Below are 27181 nucleotides of genomic sequence, written 5' to 3'. Positions count from 1 at the left end.
TGTTTAAATTTTCATTAGATGAGTGTATGCTGTAACAAGGCATGCACAATTGATCATCTTGGCATGCATATTAATAATTGAATGCTGTGGTACATGCTTCCTGAACTTTATAAACAGCTCCTCTCCGAGCTCTGAAATGACAAGCTTTGCTCGTAACTGAGAAACTGAAAGTGGGCAGGCCTGTGGGGAGTGCCTATGGAGTATACATTTTTAAAAAGCAAAGAAGGTCAAAACACCAAAGTCTCTCAGTCGGGAAAACTACGGAAGTTTTCTGCCAAATGGACAGGTAAAGAAATGACATAAACCTGAGTCAAGGATGACCTAAGGATAAGATGACCTAAGAGTGAGATGATTCACCTGTGCTGACATTTTTTTCCTCTTTCTTCTCTTTCTTCTATATCTAGCAGATGAGATCTACCCAGCTGGCCGGAAAAGATGAGAGCCCCAGCTGCCACACCAGGATAGATGGCGTCCTCAGCTAACATCGTTCATGACTGCGCATCCATGGTCGGAAGTAAAAAATGATCCCAAACTAAGTGAATGGATGCTAAGCTCCCCAAACTCTTGGTTGCGTGAGGGGCTGCCCCTTGATGCTGAAAGCCAAGGCTCAGACAGAGACGATGCCTACTTGATTACGTTTAATAGCTGGTCCTGGGGTGAAGACCAGAGATACGAGAAAGCTTAGAACTCAAACAAATGTTCGTAGGAGTGAACCAACCAGGCTGGAAGGTAAATACTGGACCTTGATGTAAACCTTGAAATAAATCACAACTTTTTCTTTATGTTATTATTCATGGCTCTTGATTTTTGTTCCCCTTTGAGCAAATGCTATCTGCTCCAATATGAAAGCAAGGACACATATGACAGGCAAAGCAAGGATGGGTGCATCTAATCCAGTTTAATGGACTAACACTTAATGAAATTTCCCTTCTCCGATTTCCAGTAAAATCTATCTAGGGACCCAAACTTTTACCATGCTTGGAGCTTTGCAAAAATCAGCCTGAACTTCTCTGGAAGTTGTTAAATGAGCCCTCCCTTCAGGACACCAGGCCAGCCCCACCTGCTGTAATAAGTCCACTCATCAATATACTTGCTTTCAAATTGCCTCAGAACCATTTCCTGACACTCGTGGCATCCAACGGAGAGACCACCACTTGCTGCTATGGAGAAGGGCGCTGGCGCTGTGGAGATCTTTTGTGTGGGAGGGTGCACTCGTGCTAACTGCCAAACGACCAGATTCCAGCCCCATTAGGAGAAAGAAAACTGAGATGCCATTCCTGAATTTTCATGCTTAACAATCGAGATCTAATTCTAAATGGGAAAGCCGAAATGGGGTTCCTGCGGTGTTTTCCAGAAGTATTAAGGCGGGCAAATGGGGGCGTGGCTGGTTCTGCTTTTGGAAAATGCAGCAAGTGTGCCAATCACTGTGGACTTTGGCAGTCATTATGCTAGAAGCACATCCAGGTACCGATGCAAAACTCACCCCACCACACTAACGGGAGCTGGGATGACTGGAAAACGTGGTTGAGACAAACAGATGTAACTGCACCAGACAGGAAACGAGATGCATTTAAAACTCAAAGGGTGATGAAATGTGCACACACCTAGCAGCTTAGCCAGGTTACTGCTGCTGCTGTCGTGACGAACAGTGGGCTGTGGCTCCCCTTTGCACTGGGGGAGCAGTCATCTTTGTAAAACATATAGGGAAGAACGGAAAATCCTGAGGTGGTTTGGTAAGACCTGCAACCTTCCTGTTCTCCCTCAAAAGCTTAATTCCAGGTCACGCTCACATGTAAGATCTCTCCCATCTGGAAGGTGTCCCGAAGGGCCTTAGCCATCAAGGCACACGAAGGGCCCTCAGGCCCTCCGTGGCTGGGATGGGCACCGCAGCACTGCAGGCTGGCAGCATCAGCTGGAGCTCTTCACCGTCTCTGCTGGCTGCTGAAACACTTCCCCAGAAGCAAAGCACAGGGCTGAGGGGGGGGTCTCGCACACAGCAGCAGGGAGATGAGAAATGTGGTTACAACGGAGAAATGCCAACTTTCCCTAACACCTCCCCTAACACCCCCTGGCCTGCTACCAGGGTCGGTGCAGCACAGCCATTGCCAACGAAGCACAGCCAGTGAGCAGAGCCGAGGGCCCGGGACCCTGGACTGTGCTGCCGCCCACGCCNTCTCTGCTGGCTGCTGAAACACTTCCCCAGAAGCAAAGCACAGGGCTGAGGGGGGGGTCTCGCACACAGCAGCAGGGAGATGAGAAATGTGGTTACAACGGAGAAATGCCAACTTTCCCTAACACCTCCCCTAACACCCCCTGGCCTGCTACCAGGGTCGGTGCAGCACAGCCATTGCCAACGAAGCACAGCCAGTGAGCAGAGCCGAGGGCCCGGGACCCTGGACTGTGCTGCCGCCCACGCCAAACCATTCCCAGAGTGCTCTGGGAACTTCTGAACCGTCTCAGGCTTTCTTCCTGCCATCCTTCCCATTTACTCAGGTGCTCCGTCACTCTTCATCCTGAGTGTATGTTCCGGACACTTGGTATGTGTGCATGACTAATAATCAAAAGCAGACAAATCATGACATCGTTGCATATTTTGGTAAGTGCTCTGAAGGACCCCGGACCTGGTGAACCTACTGGGGAAGGGTGAAGCGGAAAGACCCCTCTGAAGGGTGGACTCTTGCCCAAGACCTAAAGGATGGAGAGGACTCACGCGTGCGGGGTGGGGGGCAGCGCACATCAGACAGAAGAACGGGGGTGCACAGGCTCAGGGGCGGGAGGCAGTTCTGACAGGCTCCACAGGAGGGAGGCCAGTGAGGATAAGGCACAGTGAGTCAAGGGAAAACTGACGCTGGAGAGGCAGGTATGGAGAGCTTGTAGTCTGGGGAGAGTGAATATTATTATACGTGCAATGGGAAGCTACTCAAGGGATTTAAGTGGGGAAGATACGATGTGAATTATATTAGACGATGTGTGAAAAATAGATTGAACAGGAATAAAAGTGGAAAGGGAGGGACTGTATATGGCAGAAACTGCAAAATGCCTCCCGGCAGCCATCCTCCCCTCCCTCCTTCCTATAAGATCTCCAATTTTATTCTGGGGATCAACGGGCCCAGTCAAAAAAGGATATTTCCTGCTTTCCTTATAGCTAGGCATGGGCACATAATAATTCTGCACAATGAGATGTGAACGGGCATCTGTTAGGGATCTTTGGGCAGGTTTTGCTTTCTTGCTCTAAAGGCACAGCCAACCCTGTGCTCTTCCTCTTTCCTCTCCTTTTTTCCTTATGTGATTCAAGTGTGTAAAAAGAGATGTGATGGCAGGCGCAAGAGCAGTCATTTTTGACCATCACCTAGGGAAAGCTAATAGCCTCACAGACCCCTCAGGCCTGACAGTCCTGCACCCCTGAACCCGTGCCAACAAAGACCTAAATCCAATTTTACCAGGTATGAAAAGAAAAAACTTCACTTGTTTAAGACAAAGTTAGGTAGGGTTTTCTGTTACTTCCAGGTGGACACCATGTCTAACTGACACACCAGGCCATTGCCATAGTTCAGGCAGTCTGCACTTGAATAGGGGCAGTTAAAATGAAGAAAACTGGGTCATTTTTGAATGCTAACACAATGGGATTTCCTGATGGCTTGAATATGGGCTTTGGTGGAGGGAGATGATGAAGGTAAAAATTACTTCTAGGATTTGGGTCTGAGAATTCCTTAAAATGGGAAGGAAAAACCTAAAAAGGAATGGGTTTGGAAATTATAAGCAAGAATTCCATTTTTGGTATTTCATAGTGGGAGGTGCCGAAGAGCTATCTAGGATAGAAGTCTCCACTCCTATGTTTCCATGAGGTGGATTTCCCTCCAAAATTTCTGGTCCTGCTGCAGACTTTCACTCTCTCCTTCCCAGGGAGGGAGCGCGTCTGCCTGCCTGTATGCCTGCTCATTCCCCTCTGCTTCTCCTCGATGTGCAGCCAGGCCAAAGGCTTCCCTGGGCTGCCTGTGGCCAGATGCTCACCCTGGAGGCCTCGCAGTAGAAAGCCCGTTGTTACAGCAGACCTCAACCTTACGTTCCAATTCAGCCTTTATTGGTAATCAAGTGCTGATGTTTGGATCCCGCCACATGCCAGACTTCTTTGTCTCTGTCTGTCTGTCTGTCTGTCTCTCTCGTGGTTTCAAACTGAGGCCAGTTCAGCCCCGCATCATGTTAGGCACGGTGCATTCTCTCAGCCACAGGATCTGGGCCTCTTTTAACAGGTGCTTCTTTCAATGGATATGGCCAAAGGACACTGAATTTCTCCCTTATTCAAATGCATGGCTGCCTTCCTACCTTCAGTGTTAGGGTCAAGGGTTAAGCCTTCCCAGCCAGTTGGGACTGTGAAGTCATAGGAATGAACATGTATTTAAAATTGATGTTAGTGAGCAAAAGGTACTGAGTAATATCCCAGTGTTCAGGCATTTGGCTTCCATCACTTTGTAGGGACTGTATTATTAGATTTGAGTGACCTTTCCCTCTCATCCTTTTCTCCATTACCAAGACAGCCTTACCTCCCCTACACCCACTAGTATATTCCGTGTTTCCCTCCTTTTAAAGGGGGAATCAATATTAGTGTTCTTTATCCTATCCCTAGTAACCCTAACCTCAGAACTGCTGGGTGTATCTGGTCCGGGGAAGGGCCATTCCTCATGCCTGGGCATTGAGGGAAAGTGGTCTGATAATGGTCTGATGAGACAACACTTCTGTTTTTCCCTTTCCTTTTCTATAAAGACAGGTGTCCCACGTTGGTCTCATACTAGATATTGGGTCACTTGCCAGAGTTCATGTTTGAGAGTTTCTTATATATTTTACGTTGCTGCAAAAAATGGTCTTCTGACAACAAAGTCATACAGAACACCTTTCCACTTGAGAGCCTGGTTTTTCGTGTCCCTCTCTCTTCCCATCCTAACAGATAGATACATGATCCCTTGGGTTTACACTGATGAAAGAGGCAATCGCCTTTTTGGCACACTGTATCATTGAAAATATTCCTCATTCTCAGAATGAATATGTAAATTGCATATGTCACCATCCCACGTGGCACCCTGCACCTGGTACTGAATGGAGCAGGGCATTGTTACAGTGTCATTCGATGGCTTTTACCAACCAAGGAAACATCAGCAACCGTAATGCGTTATGCCTCTGTGACGTTAACTACAGACACAGACAGAGTGACCGGAGAAAAAATATACGCCCTTTTTTTGAATAGAGCCCTGGGTAATTACCCTGACTATTGTTCTATGAGAAAGCCCATTTACACCCCCTTCATCAATTTAGGGTCTGGACATGAAAAATCGCCAGCATTAAGCACTTAAGGCAATTTGCTTTCCAGAAGAAAAAAGGACAAAAAAAAAATAATACTGTAGAAAAACCTCGACTCCTGAGTTGCCCATGCTGACAACCAAAGCTCACCTCAAATAAAGGATCCTGAGGAGGAGTTTTTCTGATGGTGCCTTCATCCTAAACAGAGCTCAAGGACAATGTGTTTGGGGTCTGCTTCCTACTGTCAGCACTAGGAGGACACGCAGGTCACGTCCTGCGTGTGGGGCCAGCCCGCAGGTAAAGGGCGGCCGTCCCGCAGGTGTGGGTGACCTGTGCTGGGTCCCGCAGGCACAGAAGCAGCTGGCTGCCCTGCCCCGGTGGCCGGGTTTGGCGTTCTGAGGAAAAGCTACAGAAACGTTGCTCACCTTGAGAAGTAAGCTCTCAGGGCAGGGTCCGTGCTCCTCCAAGTTGCCACAGAACATGAAATAGGTTATGAGGTTTGCCATTCAATATGGAGTAAAATGGGAAATTATTGAACTACTTACCCCCAAACAAAAACAAAAATTAAATGAATGCAAAAGAAAAGGCAAAATCACAACAAAAACAGATGGCCCCCAAGATTTTACTTACATTGAGTGAGGATTCCTGTTAAGGCATTTTTAAAATTCTCCTTGGCCTCTTCCATCTCCTGTTCATGGGTGGCTTTTTCGTTCATCAGTCGGCGGACGTGGCTATTGGCCGACTGTACCATGGAATAGAACTGGTTTGCAGAACGCCGATTCACCTCCCCTCGTTCGATCCAGGAAAGGAGCACCGTGATAGCCTCTGAAAACTTGCTATCATCTGGAAATGGAAAACCACCAAGTACAAATCATGCCAAGGCAAGAAAATGGACTTTACTTTGGGTTCTTCTCAAAAGACAGAACACGGACCATCTTAATGGATGCAATTTCCGAACTTGACAAATTAGCTTTCCTAAGACTAACTGTTCGAGCATCACGTGGCTTCCCCTTCTGCCTCGAACTCCATGGTACTGTAGAGCCATTCAAGAAACAAATGCTGGTTCACGCTCTCCTCTACGAGCCCGGTGAGTTCAGTTTTACACCTGTTCTGGGTATTCTTGGTAACGCGGTATGCCAAACCCTGATTCCTCTTTCTTAAGACTGGCTTGAAAAACTGTCATTATCTGGTCTCCACTTCTTTATCCTTTCATCAGATGTACCATACAATGATACTAGTTTTCTGACTTGGAATCAGCTGAGTTAGTGTCAAAATATGGGTGGAAGATTAAACTATTTTAAAATTGGATGTAATGGAAGATATTATTCCCAAGGCGGTAGTTGGAATTAGCCAATTCTTTTTCTATTACAGTTCAAAACTAATTTCATCTTAGGTTTAATACAACATATTTAATTAGGTTGAAAAACAGAATATTTCCTTGGTTTCAACAAAAGAGGACTTGTTATCTGGGTGGTCGGTGTTTTCTCCGAAAGCCGTTTGGAAGCCTATTGGAACCCATCTGAACTAGGTATGGGGGTGGGGAATGAGGTTCCACCTGTAAATAAATGATAAAGGTTATCTGAAAGAAAGCAAATAAACTTGCCTGTTTGGGAATGGTTACTGGAACAGACCTGTGGTGTATGGCTTAGAAGTAGGAAAAAAAAAAAGCAAGGTTGAAGGTAATTAAGTTAATTAGAACTGGAAGTTGTATGTCAATTATCACAACATTAATCGATCTTACTGCTGAAGGCACTGCGTACTTCCCACGCAAACTTGAGGGCAGAAGTCTTCCACTTATGTATTTCTAGCCTTGGAAAATGGGACTTCAGAAAAGCATCCTGTGTTTTTCAAGAAAACTAGGTAGGCCCTGAATTCTAAAAATCAGGAGCAAAATTAAACTGGAGGATTCAGATTCATACTCATTTATTTGATAAATACTGAGTGCCTATTATGTTCCCTCCACTGGACGAACATCAGAAACATGGTGCGTGTATCTTTGTGTTTGCATATATTTTCTATATTATATATTTTTGTACATTATATATTGTTTATACACACACCCCAGATGACTGGACAGAGTGTAATTCATATTTGGTGAAGGAGTTTTATTTTCTCTCACTCACCAAATGTTTTTTAATCAACCGTTGTTGTTGGTATGTTACACATCATACAAATTGGTGAATTTCATAGTGCGTTATAGAAATACCTTTAGTACCTTTTCTGCCAGAGGCCCCCTCCCAGATGGGACACAACTTCCTTGCTGGGGCTGTTGCTGGACCAGAGGTACATGTGCGGAACGAAGGCAGGATCAGACTGACCCAGTGTGTGGGGGGTGTGCTCCACCCCGGCCCTCTCCCACCGCGGCAGGGGCAGTCTGGGGCTGCGAATCAACCCTTTTTCAGGGCAAACCTGCCCCCTCTGCCCTCACACCTCCACCAGAGGACATAACAGGCCCTGGGAACACCCACGGGGCACCGTGCAAAGGAAAGGTGCCTTTCCTTGAAGATCTTCATGCACAGGCACAGAACGCATGCGTGCGGTCTCACAGTTGGCTCATCCAATTTTGTTAACTCTGGAATTTCAGTCTGAGCTCAACCCTCTGTGAACTCCAGCTGCAGCGGTTTCTTATCTCATTTCATGGACCGGAGCGGCTTGTGTAAGATAAAATCCATCACACAACTTAACATTACATTCAGCCCATGGAGAGGCCCATAATTTAGCATCATGTTTGTGAGAGGCCCACTGTGACCGTTACAGTCAGAATAAATTTTGCCTCCCGCGCGCGCTCTCTACCTCTCCCCCCACCAATATATGTTAGGAGAATGGACCTCCCAAAAGACAGCACGAATAAACCTAACGCTTATAAGAATCTTTTTTTCCCCCTCTTAAAAAATAACAACAACAAAACACTGACTCCATGTACCATTTTTCCCCTTTGCTGGGACTTTCTGCATAACACAGAGAAAACCCTCCGTGATTTTGTCGTCGAGCTCACTAGGAGAGAGAACAATGTTGTTCTATCTTTCCTCCTATTACTGGTTGTTTTTCCTTCTCTTGCTTGTGGTCACTGAGTTCATAAATACACTAATTTACTGTCAGGGAGAACACACTTCAATTTTAAAAATGTACGTTTGCTCAAATGATCTGAAAACCAAATTTTAGTGGTCTTCGCTCCTAGACGGAGAGCGTAAGTTCACCAGCAGATCATAAGTTAATTGCTAGTTTTCAGAAAGAGAAACAGCAGTTTTAGGACTAAGCAACTGAAAATATACAATTTATAAAGTGAGCAGGCAAGAGACCTGCTCACGTTTTAACAAGTGTTAAAAAAAAAATACGTAACACAAGTAATTGTAGGCAGGATTACATTAGCTTAAAAGAAGTATACACTTTTGAAAATTCCCAATTTCATCCTCATTTCTGAACTTTCTAAAACTACCAGACCAATGTATAATTGATGTATTGACACGCAGATTAAATGTGAAGACATTAGTTAAGGCACAATTGGTAAGTTTGGTCAATATCTGTTGGTACGTAAGAAGTGTCTTTATATTAGTTAAGACTGACCCAGCAACTCACTCTGAATGGCTACAGGAGCGTATTGGGAGCGGTCATTTTCAATATCCAACTGTAAATTCAATTTTGTATTCAGTGGGAAGATCACTGAGAAAACAGAAAACAATATAAACTAATTTAAACAGGATTTAGATTGCAGCATTATTAAAGCTATTCATGCAAAAAGAAATTAACACTGCTCATAAAAATCACATCAAAGATGCAGTTATAAAAATTCCAAATACTTTCTGTGAATATGCTTAGGCATAACCCTGAACATGGGTGCCGTTGAGAAATTAGAATGTGCAGACGTGCTTTTTCCACAGTAAGAACTGGGAAGATCGGTGCATTAAGGAGGGACTGTGGACCATTTGCTCATTAAAAAATAGTGCAGTGTTTTCTGATCAGGGTCTTCGTGATGTCACACCTGGGTTACTGCACATTTGCCCCACGACTTTTGTTGATTTGCATTTTCCTCTTCAATCCATCCCCCACTCCCTGAGCACTCTCCCCTTTGTTACACACCATGGCCGTGCCCCCCAGCCTCTGCGTGTCTGTGCACTCATTCCCGGAACCTTCACGTTCCTGGTCCACCTGTTCTGTTTCCCTCAAGATTCAGCTTCAGTTCAGTGTCTTTCATGAAGGCAGGTTTTCTGTAGCCCTAACATGAATTAGGTGTCTGCTTGCTATGTTTCCATAATTCCTACATATTCTGCTACTAAGACATTAGTCACTCTGAATATGGTTTATGGATTGGTCTCCGGTTCTGAAGGGCTCACGTGAGAATAAAACATATTTCAATCTTCTGGCCACTTGGAGTTTTTCTCTTTGCAGTTTATCTATATTTGATTATGCTATTTCTAATAGACTTGCAGTGATGAGTGTTAGATAGCCACAGACTCAGTGGTCAGAAGTTGGGAAACATCAGCAGGCAATAAACATGTCAATTTCGTGTTAAAAAGTATTTGCACAGTGTCTCCCAGAGATAAATGTTCTCCTGGCAGTTAAGCTAGCTGGTCCTTTACCCTTCAGAACTCTGAGGTCATTACCACTGGCAATGAAAGTTAAGAATGATGTCAGACAATCACAGGGAAGCAGAAACTTCTTCAGTAAGGTGCTAACTAACCAGCTTGTCAAATGACTCAAAAATCCTTTTGAAAGCATTTTTAATTCTGGGGAAATAACGACCAGCTTTAGTTTTGTGAGGAATAAATAATATTATAATGACTATCATCCTTCAATGTCACTACCTAAATTCATACCCATCTCATTTCATTTCTGTTCGCCTCAGACTTTATCAACCTCCTTCCCTCGTCCCCCCTCTTCCGTGATTCTTGGGCACCTGGCACATAGTAGGCATTTAAAAAATTGCACATGGGATAAATCTTTGCTATTCAAAGACTTGAAGCTTGAGCCTCATTTGGGAGATCCTTGAAAATGCAGACTCACCCTTACTCAGACTTCCTGACTCAGAATCTGCATCCTACTCTAAGTGATTCATCTGCACATTCAAGTTTTGGAAGCACTGGAAGAAATCAGTCAATGAAAACCAGGGAAATTGGCTGGGAGCTCATCTAAGTTAAAAGATGACAAAACCCCAAAATGGAAAGTAGCAGCTGAGATAGTAGAGAATATTGAAAGGATTTGATGTAATCCTTACAAGCTTTGCAAATCCCTGTCCCTAACCTCTCCCACCCCCATTTGAGGAATAGCTGCTTTAGCACCTGGCATCCCCATTCCAGGGGGAAAAAAAAAGTGAAAAAAAATGTCCACAACTTGGAAATGGGCATAGAGACTACTGCAGATCCTTTCAGTAAAATGCTGGCCATGGCCCCGAGAACCCTCTCCATTGCCCCCTAGCCCCCAGAATGATCTGATTCTATAGGGGAGTAAATCTTTAATTGTTTTTGACCAGGCTATCTTACAACTCTTTAGGGACAGAATATGAATTGTGCAGCTGATAACAATGCAAATAATTCTCCATAACAATGTAGATGAATTTTTGTCCAGTAGAAAATATAAATCATTATAGATAAATTCTCTTTTGAACCAGTTTTTAACGTCTTACTGATTCTCTCATTAATTAAATGAGTTTAATAAAATCACTGGCACATGTTCTTTTTATATTTGTAAGTCATGGTTCCACTGCTAGAATATCCTTTAGCCACCCTTGAACTACAAGCTCCTCAAAGGCCAGGCCCGTGCTGCAGTCCTATCTGAAACCCCAGGGCCATGACGCAGAGCCCAGGACTCAGCAGGTGGACACACGGTGAACTTCAATCAAATTGATGAATAGATAACAAAGGGGAAAAGGAACTCAAACTGGTAAGCAGTTTTTTCTCCCTCTGTGTGTGGATTTGATTTTCAGAACAATAGGTGGGATGAAAGCCAGGCCATGAACACTGAATATGAAAACTTAGGTGGGCTGTAATACCCTTATTTATGGCTGGGTCTATAAAGGAATAACAGGAGAGGAGATTAACATTGAATAAAATGTCCTGAGAATGAGATAAAAGGAAGATGTTCTACAACACATTTTTTCCCCCAAAAAGTGGTGGTATACACACATACACATACACACACACACACACACACACACAGTGAATCGTGTGAACGGTGTGACGATCTAGCTATCACTGATTTCTGGCTTCTATGACAGCTGGAAACAGCTTACAGTGTACAGTCATATATTGACCCATGCAGAAGGGGGATTCCAGGATGGCCAAGCATTACTACTAAAACATCCCTAAAATTTCACTATGTGTCCCTCAATGTTGGACATCCCTAAACAAGTCTCCATTTTTTGGCTGCTCAATGAACCATTAAAAGGGGTGTAACCTTATCTATCCTCCAAACCGCAGGTAGCAGGAAAGGCGATACAAATGGTTAATGCACCCCTCTCCCTCCAACACACACACACACACACACACACACACACACACACACACTCGCCCCCAACTCTGTAGTAGCTGTAAAAATGAAAAAACTAAGGGGAGGGGGTGGCAATACGAAAATGCACTGGTTATTCCTGCTTTTGGATCAAGCAAAATGTTTCTAGATGAAATGGCTATCTTGCCTCTGTGAAGGTCAATAACGCCTAAGGAAGTGATTCTCAAGCAGGCTCCTGTGCTTCTCATTTCCCTTGCCCTAAGAAGGAAGCCTGGCTTTTAGCTAATGGAACTTCCACTTGGCTTACAGCATTATCGATTTTTACTTTCTTGGAACCATAAATATTGACAACCGTCTCAGCAAAATGCCGGCACCACGGCCACCGCCCCCGCCCCCAGCAGGCTGACACGGGGCCATTCTGTATGCAAATCAGAGTCTGGCCCTCCGGAAATTATGAATGCTGATGCCGGGAGAACCGAATTCATGATGAGACACCAGGGGGATCCCAAGGGCACTGCTTCAAAGCTTTGTCAAAACTTCACCTGATGCAGAGAGAAACTCTTCATTTCATCACATAATGAAAGATTATGTGAAGCTTTCCAAAGGGGGAAAAAAGTACACAAAAACTTTTAAATGCTCTTGCCAGGAGAAATCTCCAGTGAATTAGGATATAATCTTTCTCACTGTCTAATCAATCTCTTCCTTCCACAGTCCAAACACAGGGTTCCTCCAGGGGTGGATGGTCTGTGTTAGACACACTGAAATTCATTATCTCATCTGCCTGGTGCTACTGTTTCCAATAAAGTGTAATTATGGTGTTATTGAGCTCCTTCTCACTTTCTCAAAGCCATGCTATAAACTTTGGGTCTGTGAGCAGTTACTTCCCAGTCAGTCTTCATTAAGCTGAACTGTCTCAGAACAATGTCTATTTAATCAGCAGGGTGCCTGCTAATTTTCTTTTTTAGAATTTGTATTAACGTAATAGACCCTGCCTTAGATACTACACAATTACAACTTGACATCTCCTCCACCTTCAAGAAGGCCCAGTGGCCACCGGATCTGGGGTTAGCTGGTCTCAGAAGATCCGCCCCCTCACCCTGTCGTTGTCCAGCTGGGATCCGGGTGGCTCCTGGGATAGCTTGCTGCGCTTCTCACACACGATGGCGAGAAGTACACGGTGCTTTGTAATCGTCTCTATCACACCAGAAGCCTAAACTCTGTGAGGTAGGGGCTTGCGTGCTGTTGTCTCCCCCCCAGTGCTCATTTGCACAGTTCCCCTTTATACGGTAAAGAGTACCACAAATATTTGTGCAATGCTGGCCGCGCATCCCTCCCCCACAACTCTGACCACGCCTGGTGCCACCAGTGGTCAGAAATGCAACACGCTCAAAGGTCCAAATCGCTGAAGAAGAGAGAAAGGAATTACGCATTTACTATGTGCATAGTTTTAATGCTGGGCAGGATGTAGAGGGCCTTGTCGGTCATAATAAAGAGTTGGCTTGTACAGATTTTGCTAGATAGAGCTGATTCTCAAAAAGAAAACTGCAAGAATAAACAAGTACAATGTAAAATGGGGGAAAATGTTTGTAATAAACATAAGATAGTATGATTTCTCAGGGGAGGGAAAAAAGTCAAATCCAATTAGGTATTTTTCAGACTGTATTTCCATCTTCTTTTTTATTCAGGCTTCTTTACCTTGGGTTTTGACTGTATTTTTTTTTTTTATCCCCACATCAATGAAATCATCTTCAGGGAAGCAGTTTCCTTGGCCCCTCCAGCCTGGTCTGCAGCGTTATAAGGAGCATAGAGTGGATTTCCTCTCTGAGGCAGCCAATTTCCTAAGCAATTAAATGCTGTTTATATTCCAAACTCTGTGCTTGGGTTGAAATTGTCAAGCTTGATATTACCTGACTGGTTGCCTGAGATGTATCCCCAGCTAGTTCATTCTACTGTAACTGCCATCTATTAAATTTTCCAATCTGTTCTCTCAAGGGATCACACAGTACTTGGCGAAGGTGCAGCTCCTAAATTCTGCAAATTATACTCATCTATATAAATATATATTTTTGAAATGGCGAAGCTTGCAAATTACTTCACCCGATTGACATCCCAATCTGTGATCCTCTCCCGGCAAAGGCAATGCCATGTTCCTCTTACGGGCATAGACATTTCTGGGCTGGTTCCTTAAAAAGAAGAGGAGGAGGCCAAGCTTTTGTGAAATCCCTCCGAGAGGTCACAGAACCAAGGTGCTAGTTTCTGTCACGTCTAGGCATAGCACGTAAGCTGCTAATGCACAATGTGCAGGATATTAAAGAAAAAACCACTTGTTCCAAAATCAACATTCCTGGTTGAGGATGTTGCTCTTTCTCATTCTGGCCACTCCTTATGTACATTGTAGCCTGAATGGAAAAAGAAGATGATGCCTGTGTTTGCATTTTGTGTGCTTTTTGTTAAAGGGACACCCATGGCCTATGTATTTATGTCTGTAAGACAGGCTGTCCCAGAGCAGCAGAGCACGGGCCGTTGGCAAAAGAGCCCTCGGTAGTTACGGTGGGGGTATTTCAGCCACAACTGCAACTAAGATTAGGGGCTCCCAAGGCCTGAACAGGGCATGAGGGCTAGAAGCAGAAGTCCTTTTTAAAAGAATTTTCTTTTAGGGGCGCCTGGGTGGCTTAGTCGTTAAGCGTCTGCCTTCGGCTCAGGGAGTGATCCCGGAGTTCTGGGATCGAGCCCTACGTCAGGCTCTTCTGCTGGGAGCCTGCTTCTTCCTCTCCCACTCCCCCTGCTTGTGTTCCCTCTCTCGCTGGCTGTCTCTATCTCTGTCAAATAAATAAAATCTTAAAAAAAAAAAGAATTTTAAAGAAACAGAACGTCAACCTCCTATCCTCCTAAAATAGGTTTTGGGCAGCTTTCACACATTTCATTTAGTGAAAACATCCAATCACTTTACACACTGCCAGCAGTACACTAGCTATGCCCTAAAACACTCCAAGGATCAATCACATCTCTCTTCTCATAAGAAATCTTTAATGGCTTCTCCACTGCTTAGGGAGTAAAACCCAAATCCGGCAGCAGCCTTCAGGGCCGGACCATCTGGCCCCAGACTGCTCTTCCAGCTTCACCTTGCTCTAGAAACTTCCATGCCGCTCTCAAGTGAGCTGGATCAGGCCCCTTGCCCTTCTCCTGTGCCGCATTCCTCTCTGCTTCCTTGTGTTTTTTTCCCTAGGGCACCTGCCTCTGAGCGGAATGTCTTTAAGGCCCTTCTTCTCCTGGGAAAGAAAACCTTGTTTATCCTGCACAGTTCTCCTCTGTGAAGGTTTTCTCCGTACCTTCATCAACACTTGCCCCTGTGTTCCCAGAGCACGTTGCTCCTATGTTGGTTGACTGTCCCGTGGTTGGCTTTCTACTGCAGTTAATCATTTACTTGAGACACCTGGGTGTGGCCAGCTACTCTAACCTGACGCGCCCAATGGCCTGAGGAAGGTCTGCCCATCATTTGCCCGTAGATGCAGACGCCGCTCAGATTACGCGACTCCAATCAGTAATGGAAGAGGATTCACACATACATGGGATCCCGAGCTAAAATCCGGTCCCGCGCCAATCATCTGCAGTTCACGGGGTCAGGTACTAAAGCCTCCATGTGGCTTAATCCCCCATAGCATCCAACGTGTGAAAGGAGCACAGCAAATTCTGAAGAAATGAAATGTACTCGTTTTTATTCGTAATTATTCTGTAGGTGTCAACAATGTCCCTTCAACTCCATCTCAGACGGCGAGGATCCTTTTCTACCTTTCTCTTCCACCCTCCACAAACCCCAGCGCCGTTTCCCATGGGCGTCAAGGGGGACCCTGTCAAGAGTCCAGGTGGGCGGAAACTCCAGGACCCACCTGCCCACGGGCGACACTAGCCTCGCTCGGGCAACACAGGTGGGAAGAAGGAGCCCGCGCTGGGGCTGCTGTGCATGACCCTCCCGCCCTTTTCCACGAACCGTGCTGAGTGACCGCTCGCACGTACGCGTGCACCGAGAACACCGGTGGGAAGGGGCAGGGCTCTGTCCGGACAGCAGGAGGAAGCCAAGCGTCTCCCGTTTCCGAGGGACCTCGCGGGCATGCGCTCAGCACACCGAGGGACCGAGACGTCTGGGGCGGGGCGTGCGGGGATCGCGGTGGGTCTCTGGGGGCGGGCCGTCCCCCCCACCCAGGCGGCGACGCGAGGGCGGCCCCCTACCTTTCAGCTTGTCGGCCAGCAGCGCGGCCTCGTGCTCCGAGTAGTGCATGATGGCCGGCGGCGAGGGCGGCCGTAGCCGGTCCTCCTCCAGCTTGCGCCGGTGCCGCTCCTCGCGCGCGCGCATTCGCTGCTTGCATTCCCACTCGTAGAAGTCGTCCCTGGCTTGGGCGAAGTCCACGTGCAGGCGGCCTGAGTCTTTTTTGTCCGTGCTAGACCCTAATCGCATCCGGTAACCTGAAAGGAACGGAAAGGCCGGTGGCGTCACAGTGTCACCACCGTGATGAGGGCATCATTTAGTCCGGGCCTTCAAGGCACCCTGGGGAGCTTTCGCCTTTTTTTTTTTTTTTCCCCAGATGAAAGGCACTGCATTCTTCCCACAGGAGGTGGGAAGCAATTACCCTTCTCCCCAGTGATGAGGAAGTACTGCCAAGTTCAGCTGATTACGGATTTGGGGCTAAACACACTCCTGGGAGGTGTCTCCGAGGATCACCTACCCATCTTTCAAGCCACTGTTGCTGAGAGGATGACCTCAAGAACCAGGTCACTTACCGTAACTCCTTCTTCCCTCTGGCTTCCAGGAAGCTCGGAGACAAATTTGGCATGTAGCATTTTCCCCCTCTCTGTGTTTCTATGGCCCTGGTATTACATTTTCAATTATTGGTAACTCTATTGCATAAGTGTTCTTAGATTCTTTTTTGGAAAAAGGTGGAGTAGGAGTAAATAAAGAATATCTATGGTATTTAAAAAGATCTACAAAGTAAATTCCACAACACCTCACTCATAGGTTATTGCTTCATTCCCCTAGAAAATGCTGCTCGATTCTCTCTCAGCAGCTGCAAAAGCCACAATTACCAGGCAATTTTGCAATGCTGTTTTATTTCCACTTATCCTCTGGGGCACACGGGAGACTATTTTACCTTCAATCAAGAGGCCTCACCGCTGCCTTCCTTACAGCCCTGCAGTACCTCATCTGGCATGCAGCCCGGCACAAATTGTCCACACAATCTTTGAGGCCATGGGAGCCTGTGCAAAGAGCGCAGAGCCAGACCAAAAAAAAAAAAAAAGGGTCTGGAAGTCTTTGGGGGATTTACTGCGAGCTACCCAACTTATAAAGATGATGTGCAGAAACTTGATCTGAAAATCAACACAAACAGAACCGAAACCAGCCAGCCAGCCTCACTTCAAATGAAGAAGACTTGGCTTTGAGGCTGCTCTTCAGTTTGGGGCGCTCAGATTTTAAAAACATAAATTCAGGTCCCAGCAGGATCACAGCTGTTGGGGCTGCCAGAGGAGAGAGCAAAATGATCACTTTTGCTGGGTAGGGGCTTTGCAAATGAGATGCCGCTGTGAAATGCAAGGCTGCACTACACTGGTGTTCAAGATCTCCGTGGTAGATTTCAATGGATTATCTCGGCATTTGGGCTGAAAACTCAGCTGAAAATCCCTGCAGAGGCTGACTTCTTCCCTGTAGGGCGCGTCACACCTTTGAGAAGTTACAAATACAAAACAGATCTCACATCTGATTCTTGTTATGCCCTTCTCACTCCTAGGTTTAAATGGTGTTCTCTAAAATTGGGAAGATATAACAATACCTATCAAAACGCAAACATCCGATCACGTATGCGCAGAATTCATGCTAAAGCAGAGAGTATCTTGGTTCTGGGCCATAGAAACTTAACAAGTCAGCTGGCCACGGTGACATATACATTAACAGCTGAGCGGACAGCACTGCCTAAGGCTGGCCAGTGGCCCTGGGTCCAGAGCTAGGACCTTCTTCTGCTCATGTCCAGAGCATCACTTTTCAGATATTTCTGGTTCTAAAAAGTACCCTCTCTTTCACCAAAACATCATCATTAAGGCCTTAAAAGAGATCCTGATGAGGCTGAGTCTAAAATTAGCTTGGCCTTCAACTGTCCTAAAATTAGGCCTTCCAGCTGGGTATGGGGTTGCAGGAGCTCACACACAGGACGGGCAGCCTTCCCTCCCTCCTGCCCCTCCAGTTAATCGGCTTTTCAGATCTTCCCTGGACTGATGTACAACCTCCCCAGGGTGGCTGAGGCAGAGCTGGGAGACCCCTGTGCCTCCAGGTAGGGAGGCTGGAGGTAGGGCCTTTGCTGTGGGCTCCTCCTGCCGCAAAGGGGCAGACCAAGGAGCAGTCAGGAGCCTGGCTCAGAAGCAGGACCAGGGTCCAAGTTGGGAAGAGCCTAGCGTCAAGGAATAAATACAGGAATACCTTTCACGTGCCTAAATTTGGGCCTGTTCCCCTTTGGCAATGTCTCATGGGGTTTCTGATTGTGTTGAAACATTGTGTTATGTTGGACCGGAAAAGCACTTTTGATCTACTCTGACCCTCTCGTTTAATCAGGTGGAGTAAAGTAATAGTTTTATTGGTAGAGCTGTCGTTACAACCCAGGTTCCCCGGGGCGGGTCTGTGAGAAACGAGACTCAGTCCTTCTTTACCATCTTCAGGATATTTGTGCTAAAAACAACCATTGCTGAGTGGTTCCTATTGTTGCAGGTGCCCTGCTAAGCACTTAATATCCATTATTTTGATTCATTCCTCATAGTAATCCTATGAGTTAGTACTGTTACTACCACAGTTTCGCAGATGAGAAAATGGGGGTCAGAGAGAGGTTATCTTGCCTGAGGCACGTGAGACCCATTGCCACGCATGCGACAGAATCCCCAACTGTGTAACAGATTACTCTGATGCTATGGCCCAAGAATACACGAAAGTAAAACACACAGCTATTTGTGTGTTGTAAAACATTTTTTCTATGTTTCGTCTTCCATCTCTATTTTAGAATGCTTTCAGATTCCACCCCCACCCCCCCACCCCCTTGGTAAGGTTTTATTGGAATAAGGGTTTTAAAGTTCTCCACATCACTACCTGGGCCTCAGGAAAGTTGCAGCAGAGTTGGAATAACCCCAAGGCTTCGGGTTTGCAAGGGAATTCCATGGCAGTAGGAGCTGCCTGCAAGAATTAAGTAAGCCTGGCAGTAGCATTCAGATTTTTTTTTTTTTCCCTATTCTTTTCTCACCTTCCCTCATTAGCTTTGCCTCAGGAATAGAGAGGTGGTGTGCAGAGTGACAGACTGGAATATGCAGAAGGAGAGCGTGAGGGAATGGCAATGAGTTGAATCTAAGCACACATCTCTCTCAAACCACATATGAGTACCAGATGTATAGCTCTTACATTTGGCAAAGGCCTCGAGGACAGCCTCAGTACACTCGCTCCAACACCCACAGGCAGCACTGGGTCCAATTTCAACATTAATAATCTCCCCTATCAATTGGCGCCCAAGAAGCGGGTATCCTGGGGTAGCCTTTACCAGGATAGCTAAACGCGCTAGCAATTGGGCAATGATATCGGGCCTTCCCCTAGGACCTACGGTCCCCTAGGACCTACGGACTACTTCCTGCAAGGACACTGATCTTGATTTGGTACCCTGGGGTCTAGAAAGTGAACCACTTCTGAAAAACTGAAATTATGCCGAGAGAGTACTTTATTCCCCCAGGGAATTATATCCAATAATAATAATGGTCCTCAGTATTCATAATATTGCTTTTCATCTAATAAGCACTTGAGAACATTAATTAGAAACTAGATGGAATTCCTGAAGACTGGTGGTGGGAAACCCTTCCTGCCGCGAGGTGCCCTCACAGACTTAACATAGAGCTTCTGGCAGCCAAGGGAAAAGGCAGAGGTCCTCCTTTTCCAGCCCCAAACTGTGAGGACTTTACTGTGCATTAAGGCCAAAGGGAAATAAGCTGATATTAACATCACAAAACATAACAAAATGCCTAGAAAACCCCTTATGTAATGCAAAGTACCGGAAAGGTAAATGGCTTTATCAACCATGAATTCCTCTGCAAAGCGAATGTGACAAAAATTCTTCTTGCTTTTCCGAATGGCTGTAATATCACCGCACTGCTCAAAGACTTCTTGAATGATTTCCTCAGTAGCATTTTCTGGTAATCCTCCGACAAACACGGTCTTACACCCGGGAGGTCGTTCTCTTGTGGAAGGAGGTGGAAGATCTAATGATCACAACAGAAACAGAGGGGTGTGCTGTTTATTTATTTTTTGCGCTATTCCTGGTTCACCTGGCGAACGTGGAACTTGCAGAGTAACTTTCTCCAGTCTGAGTCGTGATAAACGTCTACACGTACTTACACTGATGGCGGGCTGCCCTATTTTTACCTCCTCTCCCCTCCTCCTCCCAACCTTTACTTTCTGTGGTCCTTTCTACACAGGGTGGCTAAGCTTGTCCATGAACAGAGATAAAGCAAATGTTACCATAATTTAATTTCTCCTTCATAATACAGAAGCCCAGAAAATGGGGGGAAAAAACTTCACAAAGTACAAAGCATGATGAGATGACAACATGATGGAAAACTTGGGCTTGTTATCTGCTTTGTCTTGCTGTGGGATAACGGATCAGCAAGGCAGAGAACAGGACCTGTAAGCATGCGCAGTACTTGCTCTGCTGGGGAAACACAGGGCCTGAAGACAACACTTTTTTTTTTTTTACTATTCACATTTAAATGAGCCAATGATTACATTTGGGGGAGGCTGTAAGAAAAGATAAAACGTACACTGTCACAACATTTTACCTAGTTTATATGTAGATTACTAAAGCAATCTCCTGAAAAGTCCACTTCAAAAAGGCAACACTGATTAATATGAATTAAAAAAATTCTAGCTATTTAAGCCCATAAACTTAGTATCTGAGACTGAATTTAAAAAAAAACTGGCTCATTTATTTCATCAAATGTATGTTTCCTTCAAGCAAATGCCATTTGGCCCAGAAACTCTGAGATGCGGGCTCCCCCCAAAATTGCTAACTGCCAAATTAATTCAATTTTCCATCTAGCAAAGCACATTTCAGAGTTTTTCTCCCACATTTGTGAAGATGGATGGAAATGCTCACATATTTCACACTATATTTTGCAGCAAATGCTAGACTTCGTTGCATGCAAAAAGATTCTTAATGCTGGGTATATATATCCCATCATGGCTTCATGATGTCAGTTCAGCTCCTGGATAGAACACATGGACACAGCCCCATACATTGTGCTAATCTAGAGACAAAAGCCTCATGCCCAGTGGATCCCCACTTTGTGCATCCATGTGGAAGAATTCTGAGTCACATCTGAAAGTGCATGCGATGCTACGTTTAAAAAAAAAAAAGGAAAGAAATTTAAATTGAGGAGCATATATTTCTCACAGGTATCACTTACTTGGATTTTGAGGGAAAAGAGTACAACTTTTGCAGTGGATTATTTCTTTGACGACAGCCACTTCTGTTGGCGGTGGGGGGGGTACCAGCCCCAAGCCTGGTATCATTGGGTTAATGGGGGTGATCCCAGTCATCATGTTGAGGCCTGGATCAAAGCCTGGGACACAGATTGAGTCTGTAAAGTACACAAGATAACATTTTGGCTGGGAGGATCTTAAATCAATTTTCATTGTTATTTTTGCTGTTTTCCTGCAAAGATTATTTGACTTTATGCTTTCTACTTTTTTTTTTTTTTTTTTAGGAATTTCTCCCGGCATAAGATGTAGCATTATAGAAAGCTATTCCAGAAAGGTAAAGAGAAAATAAAAGATGAACTTAAGCCTACATGAAAAGGAAATTATATCACTTAAAACATTAACATGGCAGAACAGAACATACCATATTAAAGTGGAAAACCATGCACCATGAAGCTTTGCTATTGTTGCAAATGTGATTTTCTGTCTCTTAACATCGGTGTATTGTTTACGCTGGCTGCCTTATGACCCAGAATGTGGGAAGAATACCATTTAACATTGAAGTGCCCTGTGAATCTAATTGTCAATCTGGTTTTATCAGAAGAGCCTTCTTATCCAAGTGACCTAGATTTGGAAAAGTTCAATTTATATGTGCATACTTTATAATGATGCATTCAGGTCCAAGCTCACCTATTTCCCCCAGGAAATAAAAAACAAAGAGTGATTACTATGGCTGGGTTAAGGACATGCAGGCACAGAATCAGCCTGTACACATTTCTGCATTCCATTGGATAATTACACTTTCTTCCTATAATTCAATCAACAAATAAATAATTGACCAACCCTCCTGAAATCTTTATGCCCTGTTATAAAAAAAAAAAAACCAAAAAAACCAAATTTACGCTCTGTATAAAAAAAAAATGAAAGGAGGCCAAAAGAATGGGTTTTCTAATATAAACAATGAATTGTTTTTTTAATGTGGTAATGAAACAAGTAATTTCAATGGTGATATACAGGGATGTTCTTTTCCTAAATAAGTAAGATTTACTTACAAGCAGGGAGTGTTAGAATACTGTACTGAGTGTCCGAGAGTAGCTGTGAAGGGTTCCCTCCCCGGAGAGTGTTTCTGTTTGCAGAAAGCAGACAATCTCACTGGTGGTGTGATGATGCAGGGAGACACACAGGCACACACACCACCAGGAGTAGTCACGGTGACCCTCCGCGACTCCTCAGCAATGAACTCCCTTTTCTTTTCTTACTCTCTTATCTTTTCTCCCTCCTGGATATTTCCGCTCTTCCTCTGGGTTGAGCAGAATAAGCAGGGCGATCGTGATCTATAACCCCCAAGAGGACTGCTGTCCCATTTCTTAGGAAATCCGTCTAACCTAAGAGTGTACTGGCGTGACTTCAATAAAATTAGGTTGGGTTTTTTTTTCTCCCAATTTTGGTTTTGTTAAAAAAAAAAACAACAACTTGTAAATATAAATCCAAGTAAACATTCTCATTCAAAGGAATCACCTTGACATTCTAGGTACTTCCTCTGTAATCGCGATTCTCAGTTTCTTCATCTGTAACATGGGACTGTTTGGCTGAATAATCTCTTGGGGCCCTGATAGTCCAGGATTCTATGCTGACATTGCTCAAAACAAGTGATATAGAAGAGACATAAAATCTGGGATGTGACAGAGACAAGATTCACACTTTGGTTATTCATTTAAAATCCTCATAAAGTTTCGCAGGTCTTATCCTCATTTTACAGATAAAGAAACTGAGGCAGAAAGCGGTTGAGTTGGAATCCCCAACATCACAAAGCAATCAAATGGCAGAGTCAGCACCAGGCCCTCGGTCTCTGGTTCCCTATGTAAACACGTCTCTTTTGACTACCTTCAAGTCTCCATGTAGAATGACCCAACTTGATCATTCACCTGATACATGTCACTACTAAAAATTTTCCCTGCTCTTAAAATAAAATCAAGACGTAGCCTTCTGATCGAGATGCCAAGTCTAAAGGACGAAGTTCCAGAACAGAATGGTCTTCAGTGGCATCATCCCTGAAACAACAGATTGGCTTTCAAGGTGAATATAATAGAAATTGAAATACTGGCACACGTATGCCTTTATTTAATCTCATTCCATGCATAAGATTCGTCTGCTTCTTTCCTGGCCTGGCCCTCACTGTTGTTTGCCAACACAGGGTGATTTAAGGCTAAAACTGCTCAGGACAGCGAACCCTGTGAATTACAATAACCAGATGTTTCCCACAAATGAGATGAGAAGCCCAGCGCTTGCATTCTCTTTTAGTTGTAACAGACTTCTGTTTCCTTTCTGAAGGCCAAATAAATAAATACATCTTTAGAAATGGGGACAAAAGACACTACTCTTGAGCAAAATATTTTAATATAGAACAGGAGTTACTTTGCTTTTTCTGAGACATCAATATGAAGAGACTCTGAGGTTTAATGAAATCTGCATGGTGAGTGCAGTAGCTTGAAAAGAGCTTAGAAAGGAATTAACACTTAAATTACGTTGGACCTCAAAGGATCTGAGATTCAGTATTTGAGAGGAGGAAGTAGGGAAGGATTAGACTTTTTTTTTTAAGTAAGAACCCATTACTTTTTAACAATATATGAACAGATGGAAATTGTTTTCTCAAATAGCACAGGAACCTATTATGTACCACCTCATTAAAGCAAATGCACACTTTTGGGGAGTCTGAGAAAGACACATGCGCAGGAGGACAAAGGTGAGGAGAGAATGCAAGGTCTACGAGTCAGTGCCTTGTCTTGCTTGGAAAAGCTGCCCCTGTGAGCTTCAGAGATAATGAGTTATAATTCCACTCGGGGAAAGGAGGAAGAAGGCTTAAATTGCAGCAAGAAAGAATCCAATTAAGTATAGAGTAGAACTTTCTTTTTAGAAATTGTACTTAAACAAGAGGAAGGGTTATTTATCTCCAAGACCGCAGCCCTGTCCAGCCTCCCTTTGTACCACAGACAGCAAGCACAGAAGCGCCAAGGTCAAAGCTCAGCAACTGTTTCTTTCCCATTGTCAGTTCCCAACTGGACAAGACACACCGGAAACAAAAATCCTGCTTACGGATTCATACGTAGTCCGGTGTTTTATCAATTAGACGAGCATGTTGCAGAGGGCAGGTTAGGGTTTTGTGTTCAGGACGTTAAGAGGCATGACAGTTTCTCTCCTTCATTCATTTGGCATTTCCTGGGCCCATACTGCTGCCAAGATATGGAGTCAGGAACCGTAATATGGTCCCCAGGTGGGCAAATCACCGTGTTTAAGGAGAACATGAAGGATGGGCACCAAATTCAGCAGAAGAGTTGAGAAGTGTAAACCAAGGCTCACAGAGTGGCCCAGGAAGAGACGGGCCGGGGACAGCCTCATCGGCCTGGGGGACTCCAATCAATGTCCATGCTACAGCATGGCAAGCGAGCGACACTGTGACCAGTGTCCTGAGGGGCCACGGGAATCAGATTAGAGGAGAAGGGATCTTGCCTTTCAAGCTAGTGCATTCTGACTTTATTCTCACCGGGATGGGCCTCCAGTGAAGGTCAGATGTGCACTTTGCCAGGCAGAGGCCCCCCGCCGGCTGTGCTGCACCTCACCCCTCCTTCTCTATTTGTCCACTGCCCCGAGCAGTAGCTGGGCCCCTTTCTGCCCTTTCCCATCAACGCCTCACTGAAGTCTAATTATTTGAAATGAGAACTCGACCCCACTTGGAAGAAAGGCAATAGAGGCCTGTCTTGGTCAAGGCAGGGCCTAACTAGCTTAGATGTGGGTGTGGATGCTGGGCTGGGCTGGGGCTTAGGGGACAAAGGTACACTGTCAGCACCAGGAACAAGTGCGGCCCAGAAGACAGGGCACCACGTTCCAAGAGAATAACAAGAGGAAAGAGGCAGTAATCAGGCTAGAGGTTAGCAGTAGGTCTAGTCCTGGGCAGAGACAAAACACAAGAGCGGGCAGGCCAGCTTCAGCAGGGGACTCCATTGGCAGGTCATTGGGCCTGAACCAGCCTGATCTAGGTTCTGACTCAGTCCAGGTGCAAGTGAGGTTTGGCAGCAATGTGACAGGGTCAGAGGCTGAGAGAAACTGACCATCAGGGAGGTCACCTGAGCTGGGATTCAGGTTGGAGAAACAAGACAGGATCCAGACACGGGAACCAAAGCCTAGGGTTTGTGGAGGGAGACAGGCACCCCAGTTATCAGTCCTGGGGTCTGGGTCATAGCATGACCTGGGTCAAGCCCAGCTGGATGCTGAGTCCTTAGAAGGCAGGGCCCCAGGGCCCCCTTCCTTGTACCTGAGGCCCAGACGGGACCTTGAGTCCAGGGACATGCCACGCTTGTGGGGGCCGGGGCAGAGAGACAGGCTGGAGAGGCTCTGAGCAACGTGCAGAAGCTCCCCTCCTTTCTCCAGAGGAATCACTGCCTCAGATTATGATCTGTCACCACTGGACAGAGAAACTACGTTGTGATACACGGGCACGTTCTGTTCATTGCAACTGACAACCCTACTCTTCGGCCATGTCAGTTATACTCACAGATTATTAGAGTAAATGTTTTTCTTTTCATTCCATGTCTTCCTTTTCTCTAAATTCTTGAAAATCATTTCATGATCAACAAAGGAAAGCAGTTTGCAAAAAGGTGAACTCGAACTGAAAGGACCTGGGCACCAGCTGAGGGGCCCTAAAGCTGACCGGTCCCTTAACCTCTCTGGGCTTCCATGTGTTCTTCAGTTAAATGTGAGCATGAACACCAGACATACCACCTCCACAGAATGGGAGCCTCAGAGAGCACGGTCTGTGTGCAAGCAGCGTTTCAACGTGTTAGGAGCCCAAATCTGCAACCGAGTGTACCTGCGATCAGGCCCTGAGTCTCCCACGCACTGGTGGAGCGACCTCAGGACACTGAATCTTCCTAAGCCTCATTTATAGTATCTGCAAATTGGGGATAATCATATTTAAATTTTAATATTCTTGTGAGGATTAAATGGGATGTAAAAAAAAATCTGAAGCGTTTAACATAATGTTCGGCACATGGTGAGTACACTACTAATGGTAGCACTTATGTGCCATGTTAATAAGTACGTATTTTATGTATAATATTTATGTAACCTTATACAAATACGTTATTAATACTGTAGACACATCATCATGATGATGATGACAGACATCTGAGTGCCTACTAGGTGTTGGATGTTCTGCTAGGTACTTTGCCTATAAAGATATTAAATGAGTCCCTCCTTCAGTGAAGTGACGGTCTGGCGGCAAAAAGTCCTGAACAGAAAATGACAATACTGTATGACAACTGTTGTGAGACATTTAAGTAGGAGGCGCTAAGCACAGAGAAGGGGAGCACAGAAAGCAGGCTGGAATACAGGTTTGTAATGGTTTGAATCGTCTGTCTCTGAACAGAGAGGTTGAAGTCATGACTCCCCTGGTACCTGTGATGTAACTTCATTTAGAAACAGGGGCTTTGCAGATGTAATCAAGTGAAGACCATGTCATACTCAATCTAATATGACTGGTGTCCTCGTAAGCAGAGAAGAGACACAGGCTCACAGAGAAAATGCCATGTGACAGCGGAAGTGGAGATTCAGTTATGTAGCTGCAAGCCAGGGGACACCAAGAATCGCTAACAAAAACCAGAAATGAAGCAGGCAACAGATTCTTCCCTAGTTCCTTCCCAGAAGGAGGATGGCCCTGACAAGCCCTTGTTTTCTGGCTTCTTGTCTCCAGAACTGAGAGAATGATATTTCTGTTTTAAGTTGTCACAGAGTTTGTGGTACTTTGTTAAGGCAGTTCTGGAAACTAATTGGGGGGACAGGGTCATGATAGGAATGCCAGAGGGGGTGATAGCTGACCTGAGTCTTAAAAAGGATGACTTCTATGGGTGTGTAGAGAAGATACTCTTGGGGCACCTGGGTGGCACAGTTGCTTAAGCGTCTGACTGTTAG

General features: G+C 45.2%; 1 protein-coding gene across 3 annotated transcripts in view; it reads right to left on the bottom strand.

Moving 5' to 3' along the window:
- The window catches only part of ENOX1 (ecto-NOX disulfide-thiol exchanger 1), a 560973-nt gene that overhangs the window by 140860 nt on the left and 392932 nt on the right, over positions 1-27181 (bottom strand). For all 3 annotated transcript variants that reach the window (XM_034665221.1, XM_034665223.1, XM_034665222.1), the window contains 4 exons: positions 21205-21378; positions 19795-20001; positions 15961-16194; positions 5923-6135 (listed from right to left, as the gene is read on the bottom strand). In XM_034665221.1, the coding sequence (XP_034521112.1) occupies positions 5923-6135; positions 15961-16194; positions 19795-20001; positions 21205-21378 (828 nt within the window). The remainder of the gene's footprint in view (positions 1-5922; positions 6136-15960; positions 16195-19794; positions 20002-21204; positions 21379-27181) is intronic.

Source organism: Ailuropoda melanoleuca, chromosome 7 (genome assembly GCF_002007445.2).
Source record: "Ailuropoda melanoleuca isolate Jingjing chromosome 7, ASM200744v2, whole genome shotgun sequence".
Lineage (NCBI taxonomy): Eukaryota > Metazoa > Chordata > Mammalia > Carnivora > Ursidae > Ailuropoda > Ailuropoda melanoleuca.
This window is presented reverse-complemented; position numbering and strand designations above follow the sequence as displayed.